This window comes from Acanthopagrus latus, chromosome 9, assembly GCF_904848185.1.
Source record: "Acanthopagrus latus isolate v.2019 chromosome 9, fAcaLat1.1, whole genome shotgun sequence".
In the NCBI taxonomy this organism is placed as follows: Eukaryota; Metazoa; Chordata; class Actinopteri; order Spariformes; family Sparidae; genus Acanthopagrus; species Acanthopagrus latus.
Genome location: NC_051047.1, coordinates 11,747,343 through 11,771,089, shown reverse-complemented (window position 1 = coordinate 11,771,089; position 23,747 = coordinate 11,747,343). Strand labels below are relative to the sequence as shown.

Sequence of the window (23,747 nt, the reverse complement as noted above, 5' to 3'; positions counted from 1 at the left end):
TTCTTTCCAGCTGTTCTCCTCCGCCCTGCTCCATCTTAACTGCTCACATACTTGGGATTTAAGTACAAACATGTCGTGTCCAAAACCTGAACGCCAGCCCCTCCTCCCACCCGAGCACACAGCGCCAGCCACTGTTGTAGACAATTACAAATACTTCACAGCATTAATTACCATTTTAATTAGCAGGGCTGCGAGAATGAATTATCTGACAGCATATGGCTAAGGGTGAAAAATCATAATCCTATCACATTGTTATTTATTCCCTCCCAGTTGCAGGGGCTGTTTCAACACGCTGGTCTAATTACTGCTGCTGGGGGTGGGGACTGGAAGCCAAGCACAAAAAAACAATAACAATGATAATGTCGAGGTTAAGACCAACACCCATTCCTTGATGCCCTCTTCCTCAACAAGGAGCAGGGGGCTTTAAAAGCAGGGACGGACATGGGAAATCAAAGATATGTCGTCTCTTTTTCTAATGAGGTTTTTTTCTTAATGAAAGAGGCCGGACAGTGAATTGAAACATCTGCTCTGGTGAGAGCCCAATCAACCGGAAGACGAATAGCTGAGGGTGTTTGTGATGCAGCAAGGAGGAGAGAGAAGGAAAAAGAACGAAGGAGGCGAGTGGCTTTCTTAAATAACATCATTATTTATTGCATGTGTCTATAAAGAATCAATACAATCTAAAGCAATGAACTAAGTTTTAAATTATCATCTCTTAGTAGCATCACAATATGCAAGGTATGAAATATGTACAATGAAAGACACAGCAAGAGAAGCCAGAGCCCATATTGTAGAACCTTTAGATGCCGAATAAAAACTTTGAAATATTATTCAAATGCAAAAAACACTGCTCATAAACATCAAGAGGCTCGATTAGCAAAAAACACACAGAAAAAAGTTCTCGTTTTGAAATATGTAGGAGGGAGGAGAAAAAAAAACGTACAAACAGCAAAAGTCTGATTTTTAAGGTTTAACAAACATTATCAACAGTATTTATACATTTGGTACGTCTTTGTAAACTAATTTTTCAAAAGTGTAAATATTGCATATATGCCATTTGTGTTGTACCTAAGTATCAAGAATTAATAATTATGTCAAGTATTAATGATTTTCTCTTAAAATCTTTTTTTTTTTTTCAGAATTACAGCATTAGAAAATGTCCTCATAGTGGCATCTGTCTCACAACTCTATCCTATGACAGTTTAAAAAAAAAAAAAAAAGAAAAAAAAAAGAAAAGAAAATCAAAGCCAAACCGTACTGGTTAGCATATAACTTAATTAGTGCTTTTGTTGTATCAGAAAGTTCACTCAAACACATATTATGTACAGTACAAACAACATAAGTTATTTAACTTAACATCTCTCAGAGGTTCTCAGCGTAAATGTAATTCTCTGTAACGTTGTTGCACTATTTACAGTATATAGGCAAAGGTTATGTACCAGTGAATTCAGATAAATAATGAGACACTTCCCCTGGTTTGTATCGGTGTCATGGTTCCCGTTCAGTACCTCTGCGTGTTGCACAGCTGTTGTTGCAGTTGCTGTGTTGTGTTGTGTTGTGTTGTGTCGTTGCTCGGAACATAGCATGTACTACATTCAACGCGTCTTGTGTTACAATCTGGAAAGTTTGTAAGTGCAAGACCATGCATTAGCTCCGGCGTGTCCTGCTTGGTTCTCGATAGGCTCGAAGTGGATTCAAGCTTTCGAGCAGCTCGTCGCATTGTCCGTTTCGCCACACTGCTCGGCCCCCCCTGCCTGCGCGACAGAGCTCCGCAACGTGGCATCAAGTGGGATTACGTGAGATTCTGAGCCGTCCGGTTACTCTGTATAAATAGCTTCAAACATTCATGTTCCCCGTCTCTTGTCGTGACAGGTCATAGTAACATAACCTGGGTGTGCAGGGCGTCACAGGTGAACAGCGGGAGAGTAAAGTGTGTAAAGGTGCTGAGGCGTGGGCTCAGACAGGCCACAGGTCTGGTGGTCAGGTCCAGTTGGTTCATGCTGCAGTGTTTGGATGTGTGACTCAGTGTCACGCTTTCCTCTAAAGTCCTCTGGGTGCTCTTTAACGTGTGTGAATTGTCCATCTCAGGCTCATTAATAAATATATTACTCTGGATATTTAATACATAATCTTGTCATAAATGTAACATGGGGAGAGAAGGAACTTAATCTCAGAGAGGCTGGCTCTCACTTGGCTCTGGTCAACATTCGGTCTGTAGGATGATTGGGAAAATCTTTGATATACTGCGTGTTTATAGGTCCAAACTTAAAAAGGTCCTTCAGACAAGAGAAGCTGATGGTTAGAGTAAGGCTTTGGATTGGTGGTTTTAAAAAACATTCACCTCTGAAAATAAATATTTTATATATATTTCTACTGTATGAATTGGTGCCAACCTGGGGTTTTTTTGCTGAGGTAGGTTTACTTTTTTATGCAAATGTTAAATCTGATTTTTAAATATGTTCATAAATGCCACCTCTGTTTTTTGCAGTACAATCTGTATACAAATCCACACACACACACAGTTTGTCAAATGCATACATACATGATAAATAAATAAATATATGTAATCTGTATGCATGAAAGGTTGTTTTTTTTTTTTGCATGTGTGTGTGTGTGTGTGCTGTCCAGGTTTTGGTTCACAGGTTTTCAGGTGAGAGTAATCTGGCCACTATTGGCTGAAGCCAAAAGAAAACCAGCTGAAAGTGAGTGAATGGCATTGACAACAATAACAATAATTAACAAAAAAATATACTGCAGGATAATTTTGCAGAACTACGCACAGAGATAAATAGTTACCTATCTATAGTTAGAGTTAAGTTATTCTTTAAGTCATCTAGTACAGCAGCAGCAGAGATGGCGCCTGAATGTTTTGGTGCCCAGAAAAAAAGCGGAGGGGGAAGATTTGGGGCAAGGGTCAAGTGTCTGTGTTGCCATGGCGATTGACGTCCCTGTGACCCGTGAAGGTAGCGGAGAGGTCAAAGGGCATTGGCTGCGGCGCATTGTCCAGCTGTCGCCTGTGCGACCTCGTCACTTGGCTGCAGCGAAAAGCCGTCGTTCAAGGGAAAAGGAGGGAGAGGAGAGGTGGGGGAGGGCTGGAGGAGACGTCAGCCTTCATTCTGAAAGAAGAAGAAAAGAAAATATGAGTGAGTGAGTCACGAAGATGAATCCAACTGAATTGTATTCATGTCTTCTTAAAGGTGCACTACGTAGTTTTGGGGAAGAAATTTTAATTAGATGACAAACTAAATAAACAAACTCACTTTGTTTTCACGACTGAATAAACAAACTGACTTTAAAAAGGACAACACAACTCCATACTGTTTTACTACACACTGCCTCTTTAAAGTTAATATAAGTCCATCCCGTATGTGTGACTTATTTTGTAGGACGGAGCAAAAGAGGGAGGTCAAACGGATACCCCTACTCTGTGACCAAGTAAGGAATAAGTGCTCTTCAAGCGGCCTGCCTTTGTGTGTGTGTGCGTGTGTGTGTGTGTGTTCCTCGGCTGGTAGACACTGAAGTGGCAGGTGCTTTCACGGCAGGGGAAAAACAGAGTGGCATTTAGCACTGTGCAGCTGACACAGGGCAGTCTCCAATGACGCCAGAAGAGACAGCAACAACACTCCAAAACACACCAACACACGCCAATTCACACAGGTATTCTTGATTGCACACCTACTGAAGCCACATAAACAAAACATCCCCCCCCCGACACACATACACATACACACTGCAGCTGTGTATTCTCACATACTATAAAAACAACCCAGAGTCTTCAGAGTGTCGCTTTTCTCCCAGTGGAAAGCTGTGCTGACCCTTGCCCCGCTGTACTTGTTTGTGAGGTTTCATTTGCATGCAGAGCTATCAGATGGGAGCGGAAGTCTTGGCTGACACACACACACACACACACACACACACACACACACACACACAACAAACACTCACACACACACAGCCTCTTTTGCGTGGCGGCATTTCTTCCCTCGCTCGCTGTCTCCTCTCCCTCTTCCCCGGCCGCGAACAAGAGCCGTTTTCACAAAGCTGGATGTGATCGTCATTCTCTAAAACAAACCTTTCATTCAGTCCGAGCTGTTGCCCCCTCCTCAACTACTCCCACCATAAACACATACACACATACACACACACACGTCTGTTCTCTCTTTGCCCTACACATGCACGTTGTACAAGAAAATCATAGGCTGATGTCAAATCTGAAGTTGTGATGACCAGAACATCAGAGAGCATCGTCGGAGAGGCTGACACTCTGGGATGTCTGAGAGGCAAAACTATGGGACTAAAAATAAAATCATCGATGAGTCGGAGTTGGGAGAAAACACAGAGGTGGGGAAGTGGTGGAAAAACCACGGTAACAGAATCAACCTGACAGAGAGGAAAGGGAATGCAGTGAGGTCATGGGACCGACGGTCCTGAACAATCTGAGTGTGTGTTTGTGTGCGTTTCTGTAGGGGCTGGGCCAGCGGCCTGTAGAGGCAGACACTTGGGTGAGAATGACTGCGATCTGCCGGGAAGGAGGGTTGAATCACTCACAGCTCCGATTAGCAACCAGGTGTAGTCATGTACACAAACACACACTCCCGGAAAAAGATTATATTGTATGAACAATGGTTGCTTTAGGACAACGCGGCGTTTAGGGACCCACTATTCAAACACATGCTGATCGGAGAAATGTGTGGGTGGGCAGGGAGATTTGGGGGAGAGACACAGAGAGAGAAAGCGGGGGAGGGGGGTTATTGAGAGAAGGGGACAGAGGTCCAGCGAGGGGAATGAACCCAGTGGCCCCGACCCCTCCCCTTTTTGGAACACACACACACACACACACACACACACACACACACACACACACACCCCTCCCAACACCCCGTATCTGTGCCCCTGTCCCAACCAACACACACACACACACACACACACACACACACACACACACACACACACCCCAAGCTCTCTGTTCATTATTTATTTAGTTTTCAGAGGCTAAATTTAGCCATGCTCCATTCAGGGCTACAACACACACACACACACAGGCATGTATTAGTAGGCTCCTCTCTGGTGCTTCAGAAGCAGAGTAAACACGTCCCCATGTCTGTCGATGCACCGCCTGCTCAGCTCGAGTGGCTCCGTGCGGCTGCAGAGCTAAATGAATGGGCTTTCGGGGGCGGGGTGGGGGGACCACTCTAACTGTATTTCTGAAAATGAAGAGGATCATCAGCTGCACACGAGCTTCTGCAAACAGCACAGCTGATGTTGTGAGCAGGTTTGCCTCCTCCAGACAGGTGGAGATCAGCAGGCTCAGATCTGCTCTGTTTACATTCCTGCCCCGCCGGCTCCTCCCTGATCTACAGCGGAGACTCCAGCAAACAAACACTGACTGACTGACTCCTCACCTCTGACCTCCCACACGTCCGTCTGACAAAACAAAAATAACCGCCGCTAACTCTGTTAGCCAGCTGAATCACTCTTACATATTCCAGATGTAACGTCATTACTCTCTTCCATCCTTTTTCAGTTTTTAAATCTTTTTGCAACAACTGTGTGGCTTTTGACTCAAAACAAAACTTCTGAAGCATCGACAGCTGCAACTAAGGATGATTTCTATTGTGTGACCACTGGCCTATAAAATGTGGCACAACTTTGGCTTGGAGAGACTCCGAGTGGCTAATTACGAAGTTGTGTTTAGTCTGACCAACAGTATAAAACACACATCAAATCTCTGACAAAGAAAGCGTCCTAAGCAACAGTGTAAGCCTGTGCTTAACTACTCAACACACCTCAGTCTAACCCTAACCCTCAGTCCAAAGACAGACAGAGAGATTTGTAATGTTAATGAAAAAACGGCTAGTCGACTGAGCTGACTTGGTGTGTGTAAACACTAGTTTTGCAATGATAGTAGCATTTTCAGCTTATAGCACATATCTTATCTTACCACATATGTCGATATATGTGCATATGTCACTAACATCTTAGTAAACATAATGCCAGAATAACTAGCATGCAGCACTTTTCACATTTCATTTATAGTTTTGGAGTCTGAAAATTAAGACGTAAAAGTTCATTGCTCTTTATTTAAATCAATTGCCATCCGTTGTGATAATCAGTTGAGGGTTCAATATGTAAGAACAGGTCACTTATGGAATTGATACAAATAGGGGCAGCATATAAGCGTCATCTATTTTTCTTCACATTCTGTTTAGAATTTTAGTTAATTGTTTTATTATTTGAATTGTACCTTTAATCAGTTTGAGTAAAATGGTCTTAAAATGTCAATAACACAATTTATGGCAATTGCATATCAGACAATGTATCAACCATGAAAGCATGTGCCACTCTACGTGGCATGTGCCCTCATGTCACACACACACACAGAAGCTCTCTCTCTTCTTCTACCTCCAGACAAAACAAGCTACTCAACAATCCTGAAGTGAAAGTAATCCTTCTTACCTCCAAGCTAAATTGAGGAGATGGTAGGCTGACTTTGTTTTTATCTAACGCTGGAACATCCCGTCCTACTTTACTCAAAGAGTTATGTATCAGACAGCCAGGAGCACAGTGGGTGTGTGTGTGTGTGTGTGTGTGTGTGAGGAGGGGAGGGGTGCGCTGGACAGGTGAGGACAAAGAGTTTATGTTCCTCAAAACGCTGTATCTAATGAAATAATCGAGTTGAGGCATAGTTGAATGTTCTAGGCTTAAAATAGGCTGCAAAAGTAAAACCTGGAATGTTTGAGCACGGTAGTTAAACATGCACTGTGTAGCTTTGGGGAAAAGATTAGAAAGATTTTTTTAATACCTAAGCAAACTAAATTAAAAAAATCACTTTGTTTTCAATACTGAATGAATAAACTGACCTTAAAAAGGACAAAACAGTTTCATACCATTTTACTTTGTTTATATGTGGTGGACCCTGCCACCTTTCTAACTTCAAACAGTGTTGTGGGGACCTGGGGATCTCCTCTGAGAACAGCTTGTTTATCCAGTAAATTATTTCTAAGTTTGTATTATTACCTTTTTAATATTGTTATATTTTGAGTTGGAATTTATTCTCCAATACTACATAATGTGCCTTTAACTAGAAAAGTGCATGTTTTCTTTCATACCATATATACATGATGATGATATTTGCACAAAAATATATCAATCCTGAACGCCTCTCTCTGCAGGACCATGCTGCAGTAAAGAGATTATTGGTTAGCAGCCGGTGCTCACATGCTCACGAATACAAAAACACATTTCTAACCTTGCCACTATTACCATTCTCATTTCCAGTAATTTACTATCAAACAACTGCTGATTAATTTCCTGTCAATCGACTAACCGGTGCACCTCCAGACATTTCGGATCAATCCTTCAAACCATTAGTTGTCCGTTAGTTGCTGTTTGTAATGGGAGATAAAACCAAGCAGCGGGGGAGTGTGAGCCTTGTTAGTGCCTCTGATCAAATATGATTATCTAATTGTTTAATACATCATTAAGACTATCCTCCATGGCCTCCTCTGGTGTGAAAAGCCAATCAGAGGCAGTCCGCCGAGGTCAGATAACAACAGGAAAAAGAAAAAAAAAACGCAAGGCATCGGTGTGGAAAAGAGAAGGTGTGTGTGTAGGGGGTGGAGGTGGGGGTGTTGGATGGGGGAGTTGAATCACATGATTTCTGGAAAAAACAAACCAATGTCTGGAGAGAAGAGGAGGGGAAACGGGAGGAGTAAGGAGGAGGAGGAGAAGAAGGAGGAGGAAACAGAGGAGTAGGGGGAGGGTTTTTTTTTTTAGTTGGTTGGTGCATGGCTTCTCCTTGTTGTTGTTGTTGTGGCAGATGGTGGCCAGTCATTAGCGTATTGTCACTCTCCTCTGACGGGCCAGATAACCAGTGAGCACTGCTTGGCGGGGCAGGTGCAAAACCCCTGACACCCCCCCCCCCCACCGCCATCTGCTGATGCCTGTGTGTGTGTGGGCACACAGGACAGGAAGCCGCACACACAAAGTGGAAATGTGTGTTTGGGCGGTGGTGATGGTGGTGGGTGGGTGCAGTCTGAGATTACCAATGAAAGGCATGGAGAGTGCATGTCGATTATTTCACTGTCGATTCATCTGTCAATTATTTTCTTGATTAATCAATTAGTTGTTTGGTTTAAAACAACGGTGAAAATGTTTTCAACCAAAAATCTTACATATTGCACCTTTAATAAAACGACACCTGATATCAATTGCTCGTTGCTACTGTGGACAGAAGTGGAGCAGATGATAGGTGGAGGGAGACGCTGGAGAAGTGGAAGGACAGACGTACTCTTAAAGGAGAGGTCAGACAATAACAGTCAAAGAACATGAGTAAAGAGTTGTATTAATAGCACATTAAGATGGAGGTTTGTGGATCTCTTGAACTGCCCCATGACAGTACCCCCCCTTCCTCTCTCACACATAGGGGGAGTTCAAAGGTCAAGAAAGCGACATTGTCCTCAAGGCCTGAAGGCGTGCGCTGAAAGCTAAACAGCCCCCTCCTCTGCTCCATCCCCTCTGCCTACACATGATGTCCAAGAAACCAAACAACAACAACAGTGGAACCTCTCAACTAGCGGACCCCGCTGGGCCACATGTAAAACTTGCGTGAGGCAGGATACGCTCACGTGTTTGTTGAGCTGAGGGAGCAACATCTCGCTCCCTCCATTAACTCAAATGCCAAACGAGGGCAGGCGTTTTCATTTCCCAATTTTCTGTACCTGCGTTTCAAATGTATGCACCGCGTGGAATGCAAACTACGTTTCAATCTGTGATAACCAGAGAATGTGGTGGAGCCTGTGTCCTCTTGTAGTAAACAGCCGTGACCTCTTGCAACAGAGACACGGACACAAGTGACAGAGGTCTTTTTGTATTTTGAAGAAAGTATCAATGACTTGCCAGACTGGTCACATTCCCTTATCAGAGCGGAGTCATTCGCTATTATGCACAAGGACGTTTGTTTGTCAGGAAGTGCTTATATAACCGAGATACAGTAGCAAAGGCAGACTCCAGGAACGACACTGATCTCCATCTCTTTCTCCTCCGTTCCGCCCCCTCACTCTCTCCCTTCCCTCCCCTCCCTTCATTCAACAGCTCAATTGTCTATTTTGTTGTACGTGAAAAAAACAAAACAAGTCATCCGTCCTTTGCCATTGTTCCTCACACCTCCGCTCACACCTCCCTGGCCTTGGTCTCAGCTGAGGTGCAAAATTCAATACAAAAGCGCCAGGATACAATGAAGTGATGGGCCAATAGGTGTCGAGGGTGCACGTATGTGTGTCTGGTAAAAGTCATGTCTTCATAAAAGCATCCATTCTTTTGTAAAAAAAAAAAAAAAAAGTGTGTCATTGGTGTGTTTGTGAAGTTGGTCACAGTCTAGGGAAAAAATAAAAAAGATTCCTCTGATCCCCCCCTCTCTGAGTCCATCCCACCAGGTTAGAAAAACAAGTGAGCATTCACCCCTCCCACCAACCTTTGCACACTGACTGCATTCCTGTCCTGAAACCCAGTACCTGACAATTGATAAACAACTGACTCACTTGTTTTTCTGGGGAACCCGATGACTCGCACTGAGCCCGGTGCTGGCTGCGCTCGCAGCATGAGAGCCAGCGGAGACGGAGACAAAGAGAGACAACTTGCTTGTGAAACCACAAACAGCAATTAAACTCTTGCATTTCACCATCAGGAGCACTGAATCCTGACTCACTGTGATCCCGAAACTGAGTGTTTTCTTTTCAAACAACGGCGACTTCTGACATGCCCCTGCCAGGTCATCTCTCCCTGTAAATAATCCCTGCCTTTTAGAGATGCATGAAAAGCCACTGATGCAACCGAACAAAATGAGGTGAAAGGTAATATTATGATGGCAACGGTTCCCTCCCACAATGACACCTAGACGGAACGATTCATGGCTCATTCGCACACACACACACACACCAACCTTATGAAATCTACAGTACAATGCGTTATATAAAATCTTTTCTTCTCATCTGTCTTCTGCCCCATGCACATAATGTGTAGTGCTGCATGCGTCACTGGGTCAGACGAGATGTTTTTCGAAATACTGACGTGGTATAAAACTGCGTCACTGAGGGGAAGACCAGAGCGGACCATTCACTCACAGACACACAAGAGCAGCGTGAAGTCGCCCACACTGAGATACAACAAGCCGTTTCAAAATAAGATGCTTGCAAAATAAAATCCCTTTCGGTTGCCATTTCCCTTTAAGAAGAGCTACAGTTGAAGATTCCAAAGGAGCCGGAAAAGATTTTATTTCCAAGCTTTCACTTGGAAGCAGTCAGGCTCCTTTTTCCGGTGCTGCTGCTGCTCTAATGTGTGTGTGTGTGTGTGTGTGTGTGTGTGTGTGTGTGTGTGTGTGTGTGTGTGTGTGTGTGTGTGTGTGGTTTGAAGCACATCAAAGATCCAGCAAACAGCCCTCCTCAGCACTGAACAGCCTTGAGATTTGTCGATGTGTCATGGGCGTGACAAGTAGGTGACTAATCCTATCTAAACATCACAGCCTACACCCAACAGCAAAGTTCATAACAGCTTTACTTCCCTCAGCTCCTGTAGGCTGCGTTTACAGACAGAAAACCTGTCTTACACAAACACACACACACACGCTCTCACAAACACACGTATCAGTATGTAACCTGTTCAAGCCATTTGCTATGTCTACCTGCGTAACAACCTTGTTGTTTGCCAGACTGTAGCGATGATCAGTTGCTTTAACTCTAATTTTTGAATGAGGGATATTGAAGGGGCAGTGTGTAGTTTTGGAGAAGAAATTCAAACTCAGAATTGTAATATTTACTATATTAATGAGGTTAGAATACAATCTCAGAAATGTTATCTTTTCCATAAGTGAATAGACATGCTGTTCTCAGAGGAAAATTAAGTCCCAGAACAATGTATGAAGCTAGGAAGGCGGCAGCATCCGCCAAATACAAGTAAAACGGTATGTAATTGTGTTGTCCTTTAAGATCAGTTTGTTTATTTGATTTATTCAGTCATGAAACAAAGAGTTTGTTTATATAGTTGTTCAGGCATTATGAAAATCAATAAATCTGTCAATGAGGATCTTTCTCTTCTTCCCCAAATCTGCAAAGTGCTCCTTTAAGTACAAGAATAGTGTGACATTTAGGTTAATAGTAAATGACAGTGTTGTGACACCACTGTCAACACAAATAACAAACACTGTGGGTTAAATCCAAAGTGAGTGTTAAACACACATGCCTCACCGCAGACACAGAATGAATGAAGCGGTTTGTTTCCAGCACGCTCCCTAACAGATTATCATTACTCTCATTTTTTGGAATGAAAACTAGCTCAGCGTTGCTTAGCAACGACTGGCCTATCTCTGCAGAGGATACAGTAGCACTGAGGCGGATCTCTATCCTACTCAAGGCCTGGCACTACTCCCTTCATGAATGAAAACATACTGCATGAATGAGTGTGTGTGACATGTATGGAGACGCTCACCTTTCACAGCAGCAGCAGTTTCCTTGAATCCCAGGCTGGCATACGGGCTGGTGTTGAAGCCGTTCATGCCCCCCTTGCAGCCACAGGCTGTCTTGAACCTCAAGAGTCCATCACAGTCGCCTAACCTGCACCCTCCAAGGTTTCCCTCCATCAAGTTTAAGGCAATGTAGTTAAGTCCATTTTGATAACCAGCTGACATCTCCCGGCACATGGGGCTGTTGCTGCCGTCCTCGTCGGGTCCCTCAGAGCTGCAGACAGTGTGTGATACATTCTCCACAGAGGCAGAGCTGTGCCGTTTGGTGTCGTGGGCAAAGGATGGGCACACGGGTGTGACAGTGGTGGTAGAGGAGAATGTCTCAGAGCTATGCCGCCTACGCCCCTGAGGGTCGGCCCGGATCACTTTGGCCCCGCTGTGTGGATCCACAAGGGTAACAGATAACGAAGGACCACCCAGGAGGAAAGAGTCCAGTGGCACGGGGGGCACCCCGTCTGATATGCTGCTCTCCAGGCTGAGTCTCTGCACACAGGCGGTGGGGCTGGTGGGGAGGGGAGCGGCATCAGTGGTGCAGAGAGCAGGTAGAGGGGTGGGAGGAATGAAAGTCATCTCGGTGTACTCATCCTTGACTAAAGCAGGCTGACACACCAGGCTCACCTGCTGTCGGAGAGGATATTCCTCTACCATCCCCCTCTCCTCTGTCTGACCCTCTGCGCTTTTTATCTCCTCTTCCTCTTCGCCTCTCTGTGTGTTCTGCTGGGTGTTCACCAGACCAGGGCGAGTCATCACTTCAGGCGTGTGGTTTAGGCACCCTGCAGAGGGGGAACCCCCAGCTTGGTGTGAGCCAAGGTGACCTGGGGAGCTGAGGTCAACATTAGCATAGTCTGAGGACTCAGAGCTCTCCGACACTGTGGCTGCCAGCTGGTCGTGGGTAGCACTACTGAAGTCTATGTTGATGTACTCTCCGGGGCTGCGTGGCTCTGAGGGAAGGGGGTCTTCGTTCATACATGGAAGTGTTCTGAGAGATTCCAGAGCCAGGCGGGTGGGTCGACACACCCTACTCCGGTGTACCAGACCTCCATCTTTCCGCGCCAGTCTGAGAGGAGATGGGGCAGAGGATGGGGTGCCCGGTGTCCCCGGAGAGCTGCTGGCAACAGAGTCTCCAGGGGAGACAGGACAATAGTTGGACTCCTCTTCTATCCGCTGTCTCTGTAAACTCATCACCACATACTGGTCTGTGTCTGAGGACCCGCTGCGCTGCAACTGGCCTTTAAGTGATCGTGGTAGAGAACTGTATGAATAAGGCTGTCTGTGAAGGGGGTGGGGGTGGGGATCCCCTGCTAGGGGACTGAGGATGAAATCTGGGGGTGTGAGAGACACTAGGGGGTCAACCGGAGACATGTTCAGGTACTCTTCATTTGCGTGCTTTCCATCTGTGCTCTCCACTGACATCTTGGTTCCGCACCACATCCGCATGTAGCCGCTGTCCTCCAGAGAGACACTCCCGGGGGAGTCTGTGCGTAGGACCAGCCCCCCTGAAGAGGGGTGTGAGCGGGGGTTGATGATCTGCTTTGGAGCAGAAACACACATGGGGCTCATGGGCATGTAGGGGTCATCCTTGGACCCCAGTGTCTGAGACGCCACACCTGGCATCATGGGCATGTAGCCACTGTCACCGCCAATCTGAACGTCCCTGTAATCCTCAGGATAGGTCCCTTTAGGTGAGGCGGTGTGACACCTGCGAGAAGACTGGCTTCCACTGTTGTAGGTAGCCCTCATTAGAGTATACTCATCCAGAGAGGCTGAAGAAACTTGGGGGGGACCCCTCTGCTGACGGGGTGTCGTAAGGGAGTACGTGCGCTTTCGATAAGCCTTGTCGAGCTCTGGTAAACGTCGACGCTCCATCACCATATAGCCCTCCAGCTCGCTGCCATCCCGGGAGGGGGGAGTGTCAGCTCTGAGAGACTCGGGAGTGTTGCTGCGGAGGGTGAGTGGTAGCCTCAGGTCTCTGGCGTCCGCAGGGCTGGAGCCATACTCCTCACATGATATAAACCCGGCATCACTGGGGGAGCCTGAAAAAGAGGCACTGCAGCTGGAGGGGCGAGGAGCACTGCTGTCTGGACAGGAGGACAGATTCCCTGGGCTGGGGGTGGCCATGGGCGGGGAACGAGACAGGGGCATAGACATGGACTTACTGTGCTGGAGGGAAGAAGATTCAAATGTCCGACAAGGTCTTGCTGTGATGGTGTGAGATCTGCTCAGCAGGGTCCTGTGGACCCCCGGGCTCAGGGGGCTGCCGGTCACTGACATGGGGCGTGTCATGGTACCGTCGCCCTCGCTGGCCGTGCGTATTCGACAGGAGGAGAATTTGCTCACCGGAGAGCTCGCAGCCATGCTGTCAGTGCGCGACCGGCGGGGGAGCCCGGTCTGGCTGGGGGGGAGATTGTTGAGGTGCCGCCGCGTCGGCACCGAGATGGGGTTCGTGCCGGACGACTGGCTCTTGCTGCGCGGACGGAACTCCGACAGCTCCTTCATGGCTTTCATCGCCTCCAGGATAGTTTCGTGGATGTTTTGCGCCACCACAGAGTCATCGGCCTGCATCCACAGCTCCCCCGGCCCCGTGGCTGCAGATCGACCAACCTCGATGAAGAAAAAGCTGTCAGAGTGGCCGCACCTCCGGATATTCATCAGCTGCAAGATGACGGAGGCGACCTCTGTGTTCAGCTTGACAAAGCTGATAGTCCGGCTGGAGAGACAGAGCCTGTACACTCCGGTCAGGTTCCTGCTCTGCCCCAGGCCTTTGGACTTCAGGTTGACTTGCCATACCTCCTTGTAAGCGGCGGCAACCGGCGTTATCACGCCGTAGCTCGCCTCGTCGAAGCCAACCAGCGAGGACGCAGAGTTGGAGGCTGAGCCGTCGTACACTTTCCCCTCTGCCATTAAATCCGTCAGCACCCGGTACCAGCTCTCCTGCTCCTGCTCGTGTTCCGCCGCCACCGCGAAGTACTCGTCCTTGGTGTAGAGAGCGATGAGATATTTGTGCTTCGCGTCCGCTCTCTTGTTGATGTTGAGGCAGCAGTCCAGGGGGATAACTCTCTTCGCGGCCGATTTGTTTTTCCATTTCTTCTCGCTCTCGTAGTACTCCAGCCGCGCGGTTAAGCCTTCGCTCGGCTCCTTCAGCACGAAAAAGCGCTTGTGTCCGTGTTTCTGCTTCTTCAGGTAGCCGCACTTCTTCACGCCGCTGCTGCTGCTGCTGTTGTTCGCGCTGGTCGTAGTAGCGGGGGACGGCGGCTGCTCTCCCGTGTGTGGCGGACTCGCCATTCTCGTGCCCGTCGCCTCTCAGACACAATGCTTTGCTTCTTTCCGTATCCCCTTTTTTTCCCTCGAGTTGCCAGAAGAAGAAGAAGAAGAAGAAGAGGAAGAAGGAGAAGGAGGGGGAAAAAACAAACGACGCGCTCGCTCGTAATCCCTCCTTATTTCCAGAGCCGGCGGAGCGTGTGCGTTCGTCTTCTCCCAGAGCTGAGCGATAAATAACACATGTCTGCTGCTGGTGTCCGGACTGAGGAGCAGGAGGAGGAGGTGGAGGAGGTGGTGGGGGGGACAAACATGTGACGATCTACACATCCAGCTCTGGTTTAAAAAAAACAAAACGAGGGGAAAGGAGAGGAAGGAGAAAAAAAAATACACACACCGACAGTGGGCGGTACGCGCTCAGCTCATTGGGCTTATTGGTGGAAACGGGATGAATGCCGGAGTGAGGTGGCCCTGCGTAGAGGAGGGAGAGGGAGAAAGCCCTCCTACTATCACTCTGCCCTCTTCCGACTCATTTGCGCGTAGTCAGTCAGGACCGGAGGTTTTTTTTTGTTTTTTTTTTCATTTATTTATAGCAGCTCTGCTTCTGTGGTCCAACATTTTGACTGGTGAGGAGAGTTTTCACCGATCTAAATATACATGTTTTGTTTTGTTTTAAAACCATGATGCTCCTGACCTATAAAGCCTAAGTGTGCGTCATTTCAGGAGCTGAGGTGGATTATAAAACAAACATTAGAATAGATAGTAACACAAGACGCGTCGTGTCTATCCAGTCTTTTAATACGCTGCTGTCGTTTATTATTATCATTTTTGATTCCCACAGTCTGTTCATGTTTCACCAGGTTTTTGCGCGTCAGTTGAGGGAGTCCTTCTTCCCCGACTGGTAAACAAGCAGCGCACAGTCGAGTCTGCAGCTCTGTCATAGGAATTCAATATTCCCTGTGCGTCGCACGGCCAGAATAGATCCGAGCTTTAAACGGGATATCCTGCCCCTCTCTATTCCCTTTTTTTCCAGAGAAAGCATCCTTGATAAATAACTAGAACAAGAACTAGAAGGGGGGGGATGTAGTGTGGTGGGCTTTATTGCGTAACGTGGTCGCCTTCTCCTTTTTTTTTTTTGTTTGCCTGGAGCTCCCAGGATATCAGACTGCTCAATCAGTATCCGTCGTCTCCCATTCAGAAAAAGAGAATGACCGAGCGACACATAATTCAGATTTACAGCCTTATATGCTCAAATGTGTCACAGTGGGTTAAAGCTTTAAACAACAGAAACAAAAAAAAAATAGACCTCCACCTCCTGTCAGCGAAACAGAGGAATGACCCATATAAGGCTATAAAAAAAAAAAAAGTAAAGAGGGAAAAAAAAAAATCTGATATCATGATGACGCAAAACATGCTCCTGATCTCAATGCGTCACTGGCTGGTAATGTGCGTAATGATGAAATGCGGGAGCCAGCTGGGTACCGCGGCGTGATGGTACTGGCGCTGAGAGTGTGTAGATGAGCAGCCAATAGCCTGTCTCATACTTCCTGAGGGAACGAGACTCACCTCCTCCCGCCTAACGGAGGAGGGATGGTGCTGTTTCACTGATGAACAACACCGTGTTTCCTCACAGTTCTGTGTGCAGGTCAGATGTAGACGCGGTAAACAGGCGCAGCAGTCGCATAAATCAAAATGAGTCCTGAAGCGTAATTAAATGGGGATTAATCTAAATTCTAAGAGCCGCTCAAAGGACATCTCCTGTCAGTAATTAGTGATATCCCCATGCTGCTACTCTTTCTTTTAACAGTTGCATGTCCAATTTAGCCACACAGATTTAATCCATGGCTGATATATCAGCATCAGTGCATGCTGTCCACCGTGCCAATATGAAAACCTTGTTTTTAAGCAATTATAATGCAGAAAATGATGCTTGTGGAGATTTATGCTTATCAAATTCTCAGCAAATTTTAATATTTCAGTATGCTGATGTCATTTTAGACCAGGTTTCTTGTTAAACTGTAAAATATCCTGCCTAAATGACACATCTTTGTGTGTTTGATAAACATATTTGAGGGACCAGTGCAAAAATACGTGTATATCCGTTGATATGGTGTGTCTGATATCTGCCTGTTGGTGTTATAATAAATGTTGTTCCAGGATTTCTTTTCAGTTTTCTGTCACTGTTTGGATAGGTTGAGGGAACCAAAATAATTAGATATGTTTAGAGAAGTAAATTAATTGTTGAGGTCAAGAGAACTACAATACGTGGTTTGGATTTGGGAACTCCAGTTTCAGTGTCGGTCCTGGAGCAGCATTAATTATGATGTTCTGGGAACAACACTCACGCTGCGCTATCAGAACGTGCCAGCCGATAAATCAATATTGGAATTTGTTACTCACAACCAAAAAAAAATGAGTATCTGTCGGGCTCTAATGTCAGATGATGATAGTATATTGAAAACCACTCCCGTCTCTCTCACACACACACACATACAAACACACACACACACCACCACCCCCACAGCATATCTCCATTTTCCTTCAGATCCTACAGTGCTGTCTCAGCACCAAACCACCGTGTCCTCAGTGGCAAGGTCAATTACAGTGCCCTGCGCGGGTCAATTATGCCACCAGAAGCAATGATTTGACTACTACGACCATGGAGAAAGAATCAAATCAGGCTCTCGTGATCCGTCCCTCAAATGACCTTTCCGCTCATAGATCTGGTCCACAAGCATGCAGCGATGAGTAGATTCTGGGTTCTAGATTTTGTTTTCTTTTCATTATTTGAGCGTCTGTGTTTACCTGAACTTTGCTTAAAGTGCTACGAAGGCACATTGATAAAAATAGATGTAGCAAAGCCGGCTGCCTGAACCTCACAGGCTCAGATGTCTCGCTGCGGGACGAGCAGGGTTCCCTCTCTGCTGATATTGGGTTTCCTACGTGACGGATGTAGACTTGGACCGGAACCTCCATACTCTTTTGTAACAGCCAACTACTACAGATTGACTGCACTGTGAATGAGCTAGCTTTATATAAAATTCTTTTTTTTTTTTTTAAAGTTGCTTTAACCTGTGATAAATCATGAATAGCGGAGCATTTTAAGCCCACGACAGCTTGCCTTGTATAATACTGTGACCTGATAGTGTAAAGATAAACAGACTACTGAGAGGGGGTAGTGTGAAGTAAAAGCAGGAGCTGAAAGACTGACTCTCTATTTTTGCATAACCCGTGAAGCATAAGAAATGCAAATCAGCTGTCTATAAAATACCAATGAGGTGGGCGATGGGTCCCGTAAACTGTGCTGCTCACAAACCCAGCCTGGTTGTGTCTGTGGTATGTCCTTGCCCTTTTCTTAGGTAACTACATGAATATTTATCACCCTCCAATTTACACAGCATGGTGCATTAATTTACAAGTTAATTAAATGGCCAGCTGAAGCTGATTTACAAGCCTTTAAATGGGTCCCTTCATCGTCTCCTGGTATGAACCCATTAGGTCTTTATAGGTTTATTTATTTAGGGAAGGACAGGGGTGTGACTTCAAGGGTGCATCCTCTCTCACGACAGACCGGTCCTCCTTAACTCTCGGAATTTACTTCCTTCTTCGGCGGCAATATTTAAATGCGGGCAAACAATCCAAAAGGGCTGAACAAACAAAGCGGAATGGATCGTTCGCCTGGCAGCCTGTAGCTTTGAAGACCTAATCTCGTTTAGGCTCTTCAGACCGGCCCCCTCGAATACAAACAGCCTTGCCCCCATTTGCTGTGTCACAAGCACATAATGTGTCAGTCACCCACTGCACTGTCACCGTGTGCAACGATTAGTTTCATGAGCTTTCATAAAGCAGATTAGAATCGCCGATCTCATGAGATAAGATTAAGGACAAGCGTGGTGGGGGGGTGGTAGTAAAGATTACACTCAAACTCTTCGCTGCCACATTCGGCCCCGTGAAGTGAACAGCACAAACATGTATTGTTGGCATCCAAACATCACCCACCTAGTCTCATTAGTCAGCCACAAGACAGATTAGAGCCAAAGCCTCGGGTGTCTGATTTATATTGTCGGAGCAGTGCTGTTTTGATGATGAATTTCATCCTGTTGTTATTTATCGTCTGAGCGGCGGGATATTTTACCATATTCTTTTGTTTTTTTCAGGACTGTTTTGTGTGAGACGGAATGGGACAGATCAGCCTTTTCTAGCAGAGGTAACTTAATCAGCTATTACTCTGCTGGGGTCCAAACAGCTCCAGCCGTTGAAGGCGTCCTGAACTGATATTACCAACAGCCTAGAGTGGTCCGATCACAAGGGGACAGCTCTAACTCTAACTTGGGTCACACCTGGTGCCAACATGCATGTTGTTAAGTGACCACTCGGACCTCACGTCTCTGCACGTCACTCATGATCATCAGAGGAATCACGAGACTGTTTCATAACTTTAAGTTGTTCTCTGGTCTTTTTGACCCGACTTCAAAAGTGAATTTGTCATAACTTTGGTTTTCTTCCACATAATTGCCTGAAAATGACATGGATGGTTCCCTACTGTGCTCTTTGCAAGTATAATTAATTATGACTTTGTTTTATTATGTTTGTTTTATCAAAAGTTATAGTACCTGTGGTCTTCCCAGGTCACTTTGACCTGACCACATTTAGTGGTGCAATGGGTCACACTATTACGCTCTCCAGCACAATGAGCATAAACACACACACACACACACACACACACACACACACACACACACACACACACACACACACAATGACCTCTAATACTCACAGACACTCACACACACACACACACACACACACACACACACACACACACACACACACACACACACACACAAATCTTTAAAGCTACAGATGTGTAAACCTGATTTCATCGCAACTTCTGATCAACCTACATGGGGCTACACATACATTCACAAACATGCACACATACAGACAGCCAAACACACACACACCACACAAATTCAAAGCTACAGATGTGTAAACCTGATCAACCTACATGGGGCTATAGACACACACATGCACAGTGACCTCTAACACTCACACACTCACACACACTCACACACACACACACACACACACACACACACACACGCACACGCACACACTCACACGCACACAATGACCTCTAACACCAACTCACTTACAGGCTCACACACGTTTGTCATCTCTTATTAATAAATTATATTACATCCATCAATTTTGACCTGGGGATATCCTGGCTAATGGTTTACATAATAGTCAGTGGTTATCTAAAATAATTAGTTAATTCTGCTTATTTTATTAAAAAACATGGTATAACTTCATGTAAATGAGGATTTATTGTTCATAAATTAAGCATAATTAAAAGAATAAGAGGTGTAAAAGAAGTTTAAAATATGTGGTAATGAGTTGGAATGAAGTTGCTTAATATATGTAACACAGAATGGTGTGATCATTTTACACTATAGTCAAAATAATTCATAACTGTAGCATTTTTACTCAAAAATTAGGTATAATTTCATGGAAATGAGGTATATTATACCATACATTACAAAAATGAATATACAATTTGTGGTAATGTGTTGGAAACAAGTTGACTAAAAGATGTAGCGGAATTGTGTTATCATTTTATACTTCATGCTTTATAAAACAGTCAAACAAAGGCCGGGTCAGTATGACCCGGGAGGACAACAGGTTTGACTATTTGCTCCCATTCAAAAAACGAAATGGTTTAAAAAGAATTTCCTGACTAAACTTTGACATATACCATCTACCTTATTGCCTGTGATCATAACCATAGAAAAATAATTCAGAATTTCTCTTTTTTTTACTCAAAAATTAGGTGTAACTTTATGTAAATGAGGTCTGTCATACCATAAATTACAAAAATAAGTGTAAAATATATGTTAGCTATGTAAGATGTATGTTCACCAAAAAGGTGAAACAAAACAATTTGGTGATCATTTTATACCTCCTGCATTATTAGCAGTCAAAACAGACCCGGTCAGTTTGACCCGAGAGGACAAAAGGTGCATTGTAAATGGGAGGGCGATACGAAGGTTAATGAATAAATAAATGCTAAATAATGTTACATAATTGTAGTCATGAATTAATATCTAAAATGAGGCATATTCAATTCAATTTGCCTCTGTATTTGTTTACCTTTGTTTTAATTCAACTGTTTATATATTTTTCCAATTAATTTTTAATCTTTTTCTTAAATGTATTTATTCATTTTATTTATTTTAGATTTTGGCAGTGTCAGTCCTCTGTAGTACGTCTGTTGGACCCTAAATAATAAGGGAAAACGCTCATATCAGCAAAACACTGTGGTTACAACTGCAGAGGAAGGAAGAATTAAGGGTCAACATTTAAGATTGTCCTACTTGTTTTTCTCTCTGAACATTCAAACACCCTACAGTTTCTCAAACGCAGTCTTGTAACCTGGTCTTGAGCTGTTTCCTGTGTTTTCTGAGTGCACACAATATAGATTGCTCTATTCAATCTCATGTTGTCCCCCCATAATTGACTCGATTCTCTAATCAATATGGCAAACGTGAAATTGAAATTTCTCTTCCAGTTAATTTTTGCACTGATTGATCACAGACGGGCCCGAAATGGAGGAGACACAGCGCGTGCTGCCGATGGAGAACTTTGTGTTATTGCCGTGACTACACGTGTCTGTATTGAGCCACAGCACGAGTGATTACAGTTTTGATGATTTCAGTTAACCAGCCCAGTGGAATGGACATGATCTATTTCTGATTAATCTGTAAATTGGACACAAGGTGTGCAGGGTTGTATGGAGCAGTGCTCGAAAGTCAATTATAATGGCTGCAATGTTGTATTCAGCACCGCCCACACTGCAATAATGGCCGTGCATATTTGATGAAGAGCTGCGGAGAGCTCAACAAACACCTTTCCAAGATGTGAAACCCCACTTTGTAATAATCTCCTCGTAATGTCACCACCTCTTTTCTATAATTTGTTGTACAGACAGTCAAATGACTCAGGCTCTCTCATTTCACAGGTCACTGAGAGAGATATTTATTTGATAAGCTCATTAGAGGGGACGAGCAACGCGGCATTAGCATAATCATTTGACCAGAAGAGAAACCAATGATTATATATTTCTGTAAGCTGAAGACCAGACAACATATTTATTCATGTGCACATACAGCCCCCCCGCCCGGGTGAAACAACTCTCCTGGCCTCACAGAGAGCAGCTTGCCATCTGAAATCGTAGCTCTGTGGTAGCTGTGATTAAACAGATATGAATGCATACAATATTCAGGCTCCATAATGCCATCATCAGTCATTTGTCATAATTATGCATTACCCGGAGTCACGTGGTTGGATCTAAATGACAGTGATACATTAGCCCCCCTTCTCTGCCTCAGTCAGATCAAGGGGGGGGGGGAGAAAGAAACAGTCCATGAAATATGAATGTCAAGTGTGTCCATGTTGAAAAAAGAATGACTTTATTGTTAAGAGTAACAGCAGTTCTTTCTCAGGACTCAAAGCTGTTTCCTGATGATATTTTCTCAGTGACTTTTTTTGTCAACTGCAGCATTTAGTCAGAATCAATGAGTAGATGTTGTTTCCTGAGAGTTAATCATACAGTTAGAGCAGCGGAAGGGCGATTAATGGGAGGTAGGTGGCATCGACAGCATTAAAATCGGAGCTGATCTTAGTAGGAGTGTGTAGGAAGCTGCCCTTTCCTGTTTGTTGGTCGAGTGTGTGCGTGTGTGTCTGCATGTGTGTGTAGTTAAGGCGTGCATTGATTTATTTGTGTGACTTAGCCTCAGCTGACCTGCTGATCTAATATTCATCTCCTTCTTCAAAGCACACACACTCTGTCCTCCTCTTGTTCTCTCTCTCTCTCACACACACACACACACACACACACAGAAGTAAACGCAGTAGTACTCATCACTGTTCTTGAGCCTCGAGCGTCTGGCATTTTCTAATGAAGCCAAAATGATGCCAGTGGAGGTTAAATGAGGTGAAAACAAAAACAATGCTAGTCCCTTTAAAAGAATCACATCTTGTGATGCGTCTCACTCCTTCCTGTTTCTCCATCACATTCCAGGGTGCTTCAGCTGAGCTGAGATAGCCAACACAGATTTGCAAACCATATAACTTGTAATGGCACTGGAATGTAATCCTTGTAGGCTAAGCCACATCAAGACGGAGATATTAGTTTCAAGGGAGGCCCAGCTATCTAGCCTTTAAAATTGCAATATATGAGTTGCTGGAGGAAAATAGCGTACATTAAAACAGTCAAAAAACTGTAGAAGTAGTAATAGGGTAAAGGGTTCGTCTTTATTTTTAGTTTTCTAATTCAGCTTTGGTTAGGTTTACACAACAAAAATACAACAAAAAACAGTTTTAAAACATTATTATCGCAGCAAACAGCCATTATGAATTAAGATATAGTGTAATAACGGCATCCTTGGTCTGTGTGTGTTGTTATCCATGCTTCTCTGTTCTTTGTTTTGGTAGCCGGTCGTGGTAATGGATTTCTTCTTGTCTTTTAAGACCTTTTAATGTAGAAATGTTACATATTACATTCTGATCCATGCATCACGGACCACCCGGTAAACTTTGTATCGTGCTTAGATCTTTACTCTGACAGTTTCCGCGCTTGAAGTTCATACCAGAGACAAGGTGCGAATAAACCTCTTTTCTAACTCTATGGCTCAAAGCAGATGTGTACTTATTATCTGTAAAGCAGCAACAATCCGAGTTTCCCACAGATAAAACCCAGTGGGAGCAGGGAAGCAAAATGCAATTATGAGTGGTCACTTGAGACACATTTGATATGCATTCCCCTTCCAGAAGTGAACTATAATCCACCTCAACTGGTGGCAGGAACAATGTGGAGAAATGAGAAGCTGTGTGCCACAACTTGGGTCCTGATTTCTTTTTAGAACGTCTACCCAGTATGTGAGACGATGGTGCTTAAATCCCAGCTTACATTTGT

General features: G+C 44.8%; 1 protein-coding gene across 1 annotated transcript; it reads right to left on the bottom strand.

The window, feature by feature from the left end:
• Nucleotides 1-625: 625 nt before the first annotated feature.
• On the bottom strand, nt 626-15,105 carry irs2b (insulin receptor substrate 2b). The gene is made up of 2 exons (XM_037109511.1): nt 11,482-15,105; nt 626-3,116 (listed from the first exon to the last, which is right to left on the bottom strand). Exons 1-2 carry the CDS (start codon nt 14,795-14,797, stop codon nt 3,112-3,114), a joined length of 3,321 nt encoding a protein of 1,106 aa, XP_036965406.1. The 5' UTR covers nt 14,798-15,105; the 3' UTR covers nt 626-3,111.
• Between the last annotated feature and the right edge of the window lie 8,642 nt (nt 15,106-23,747).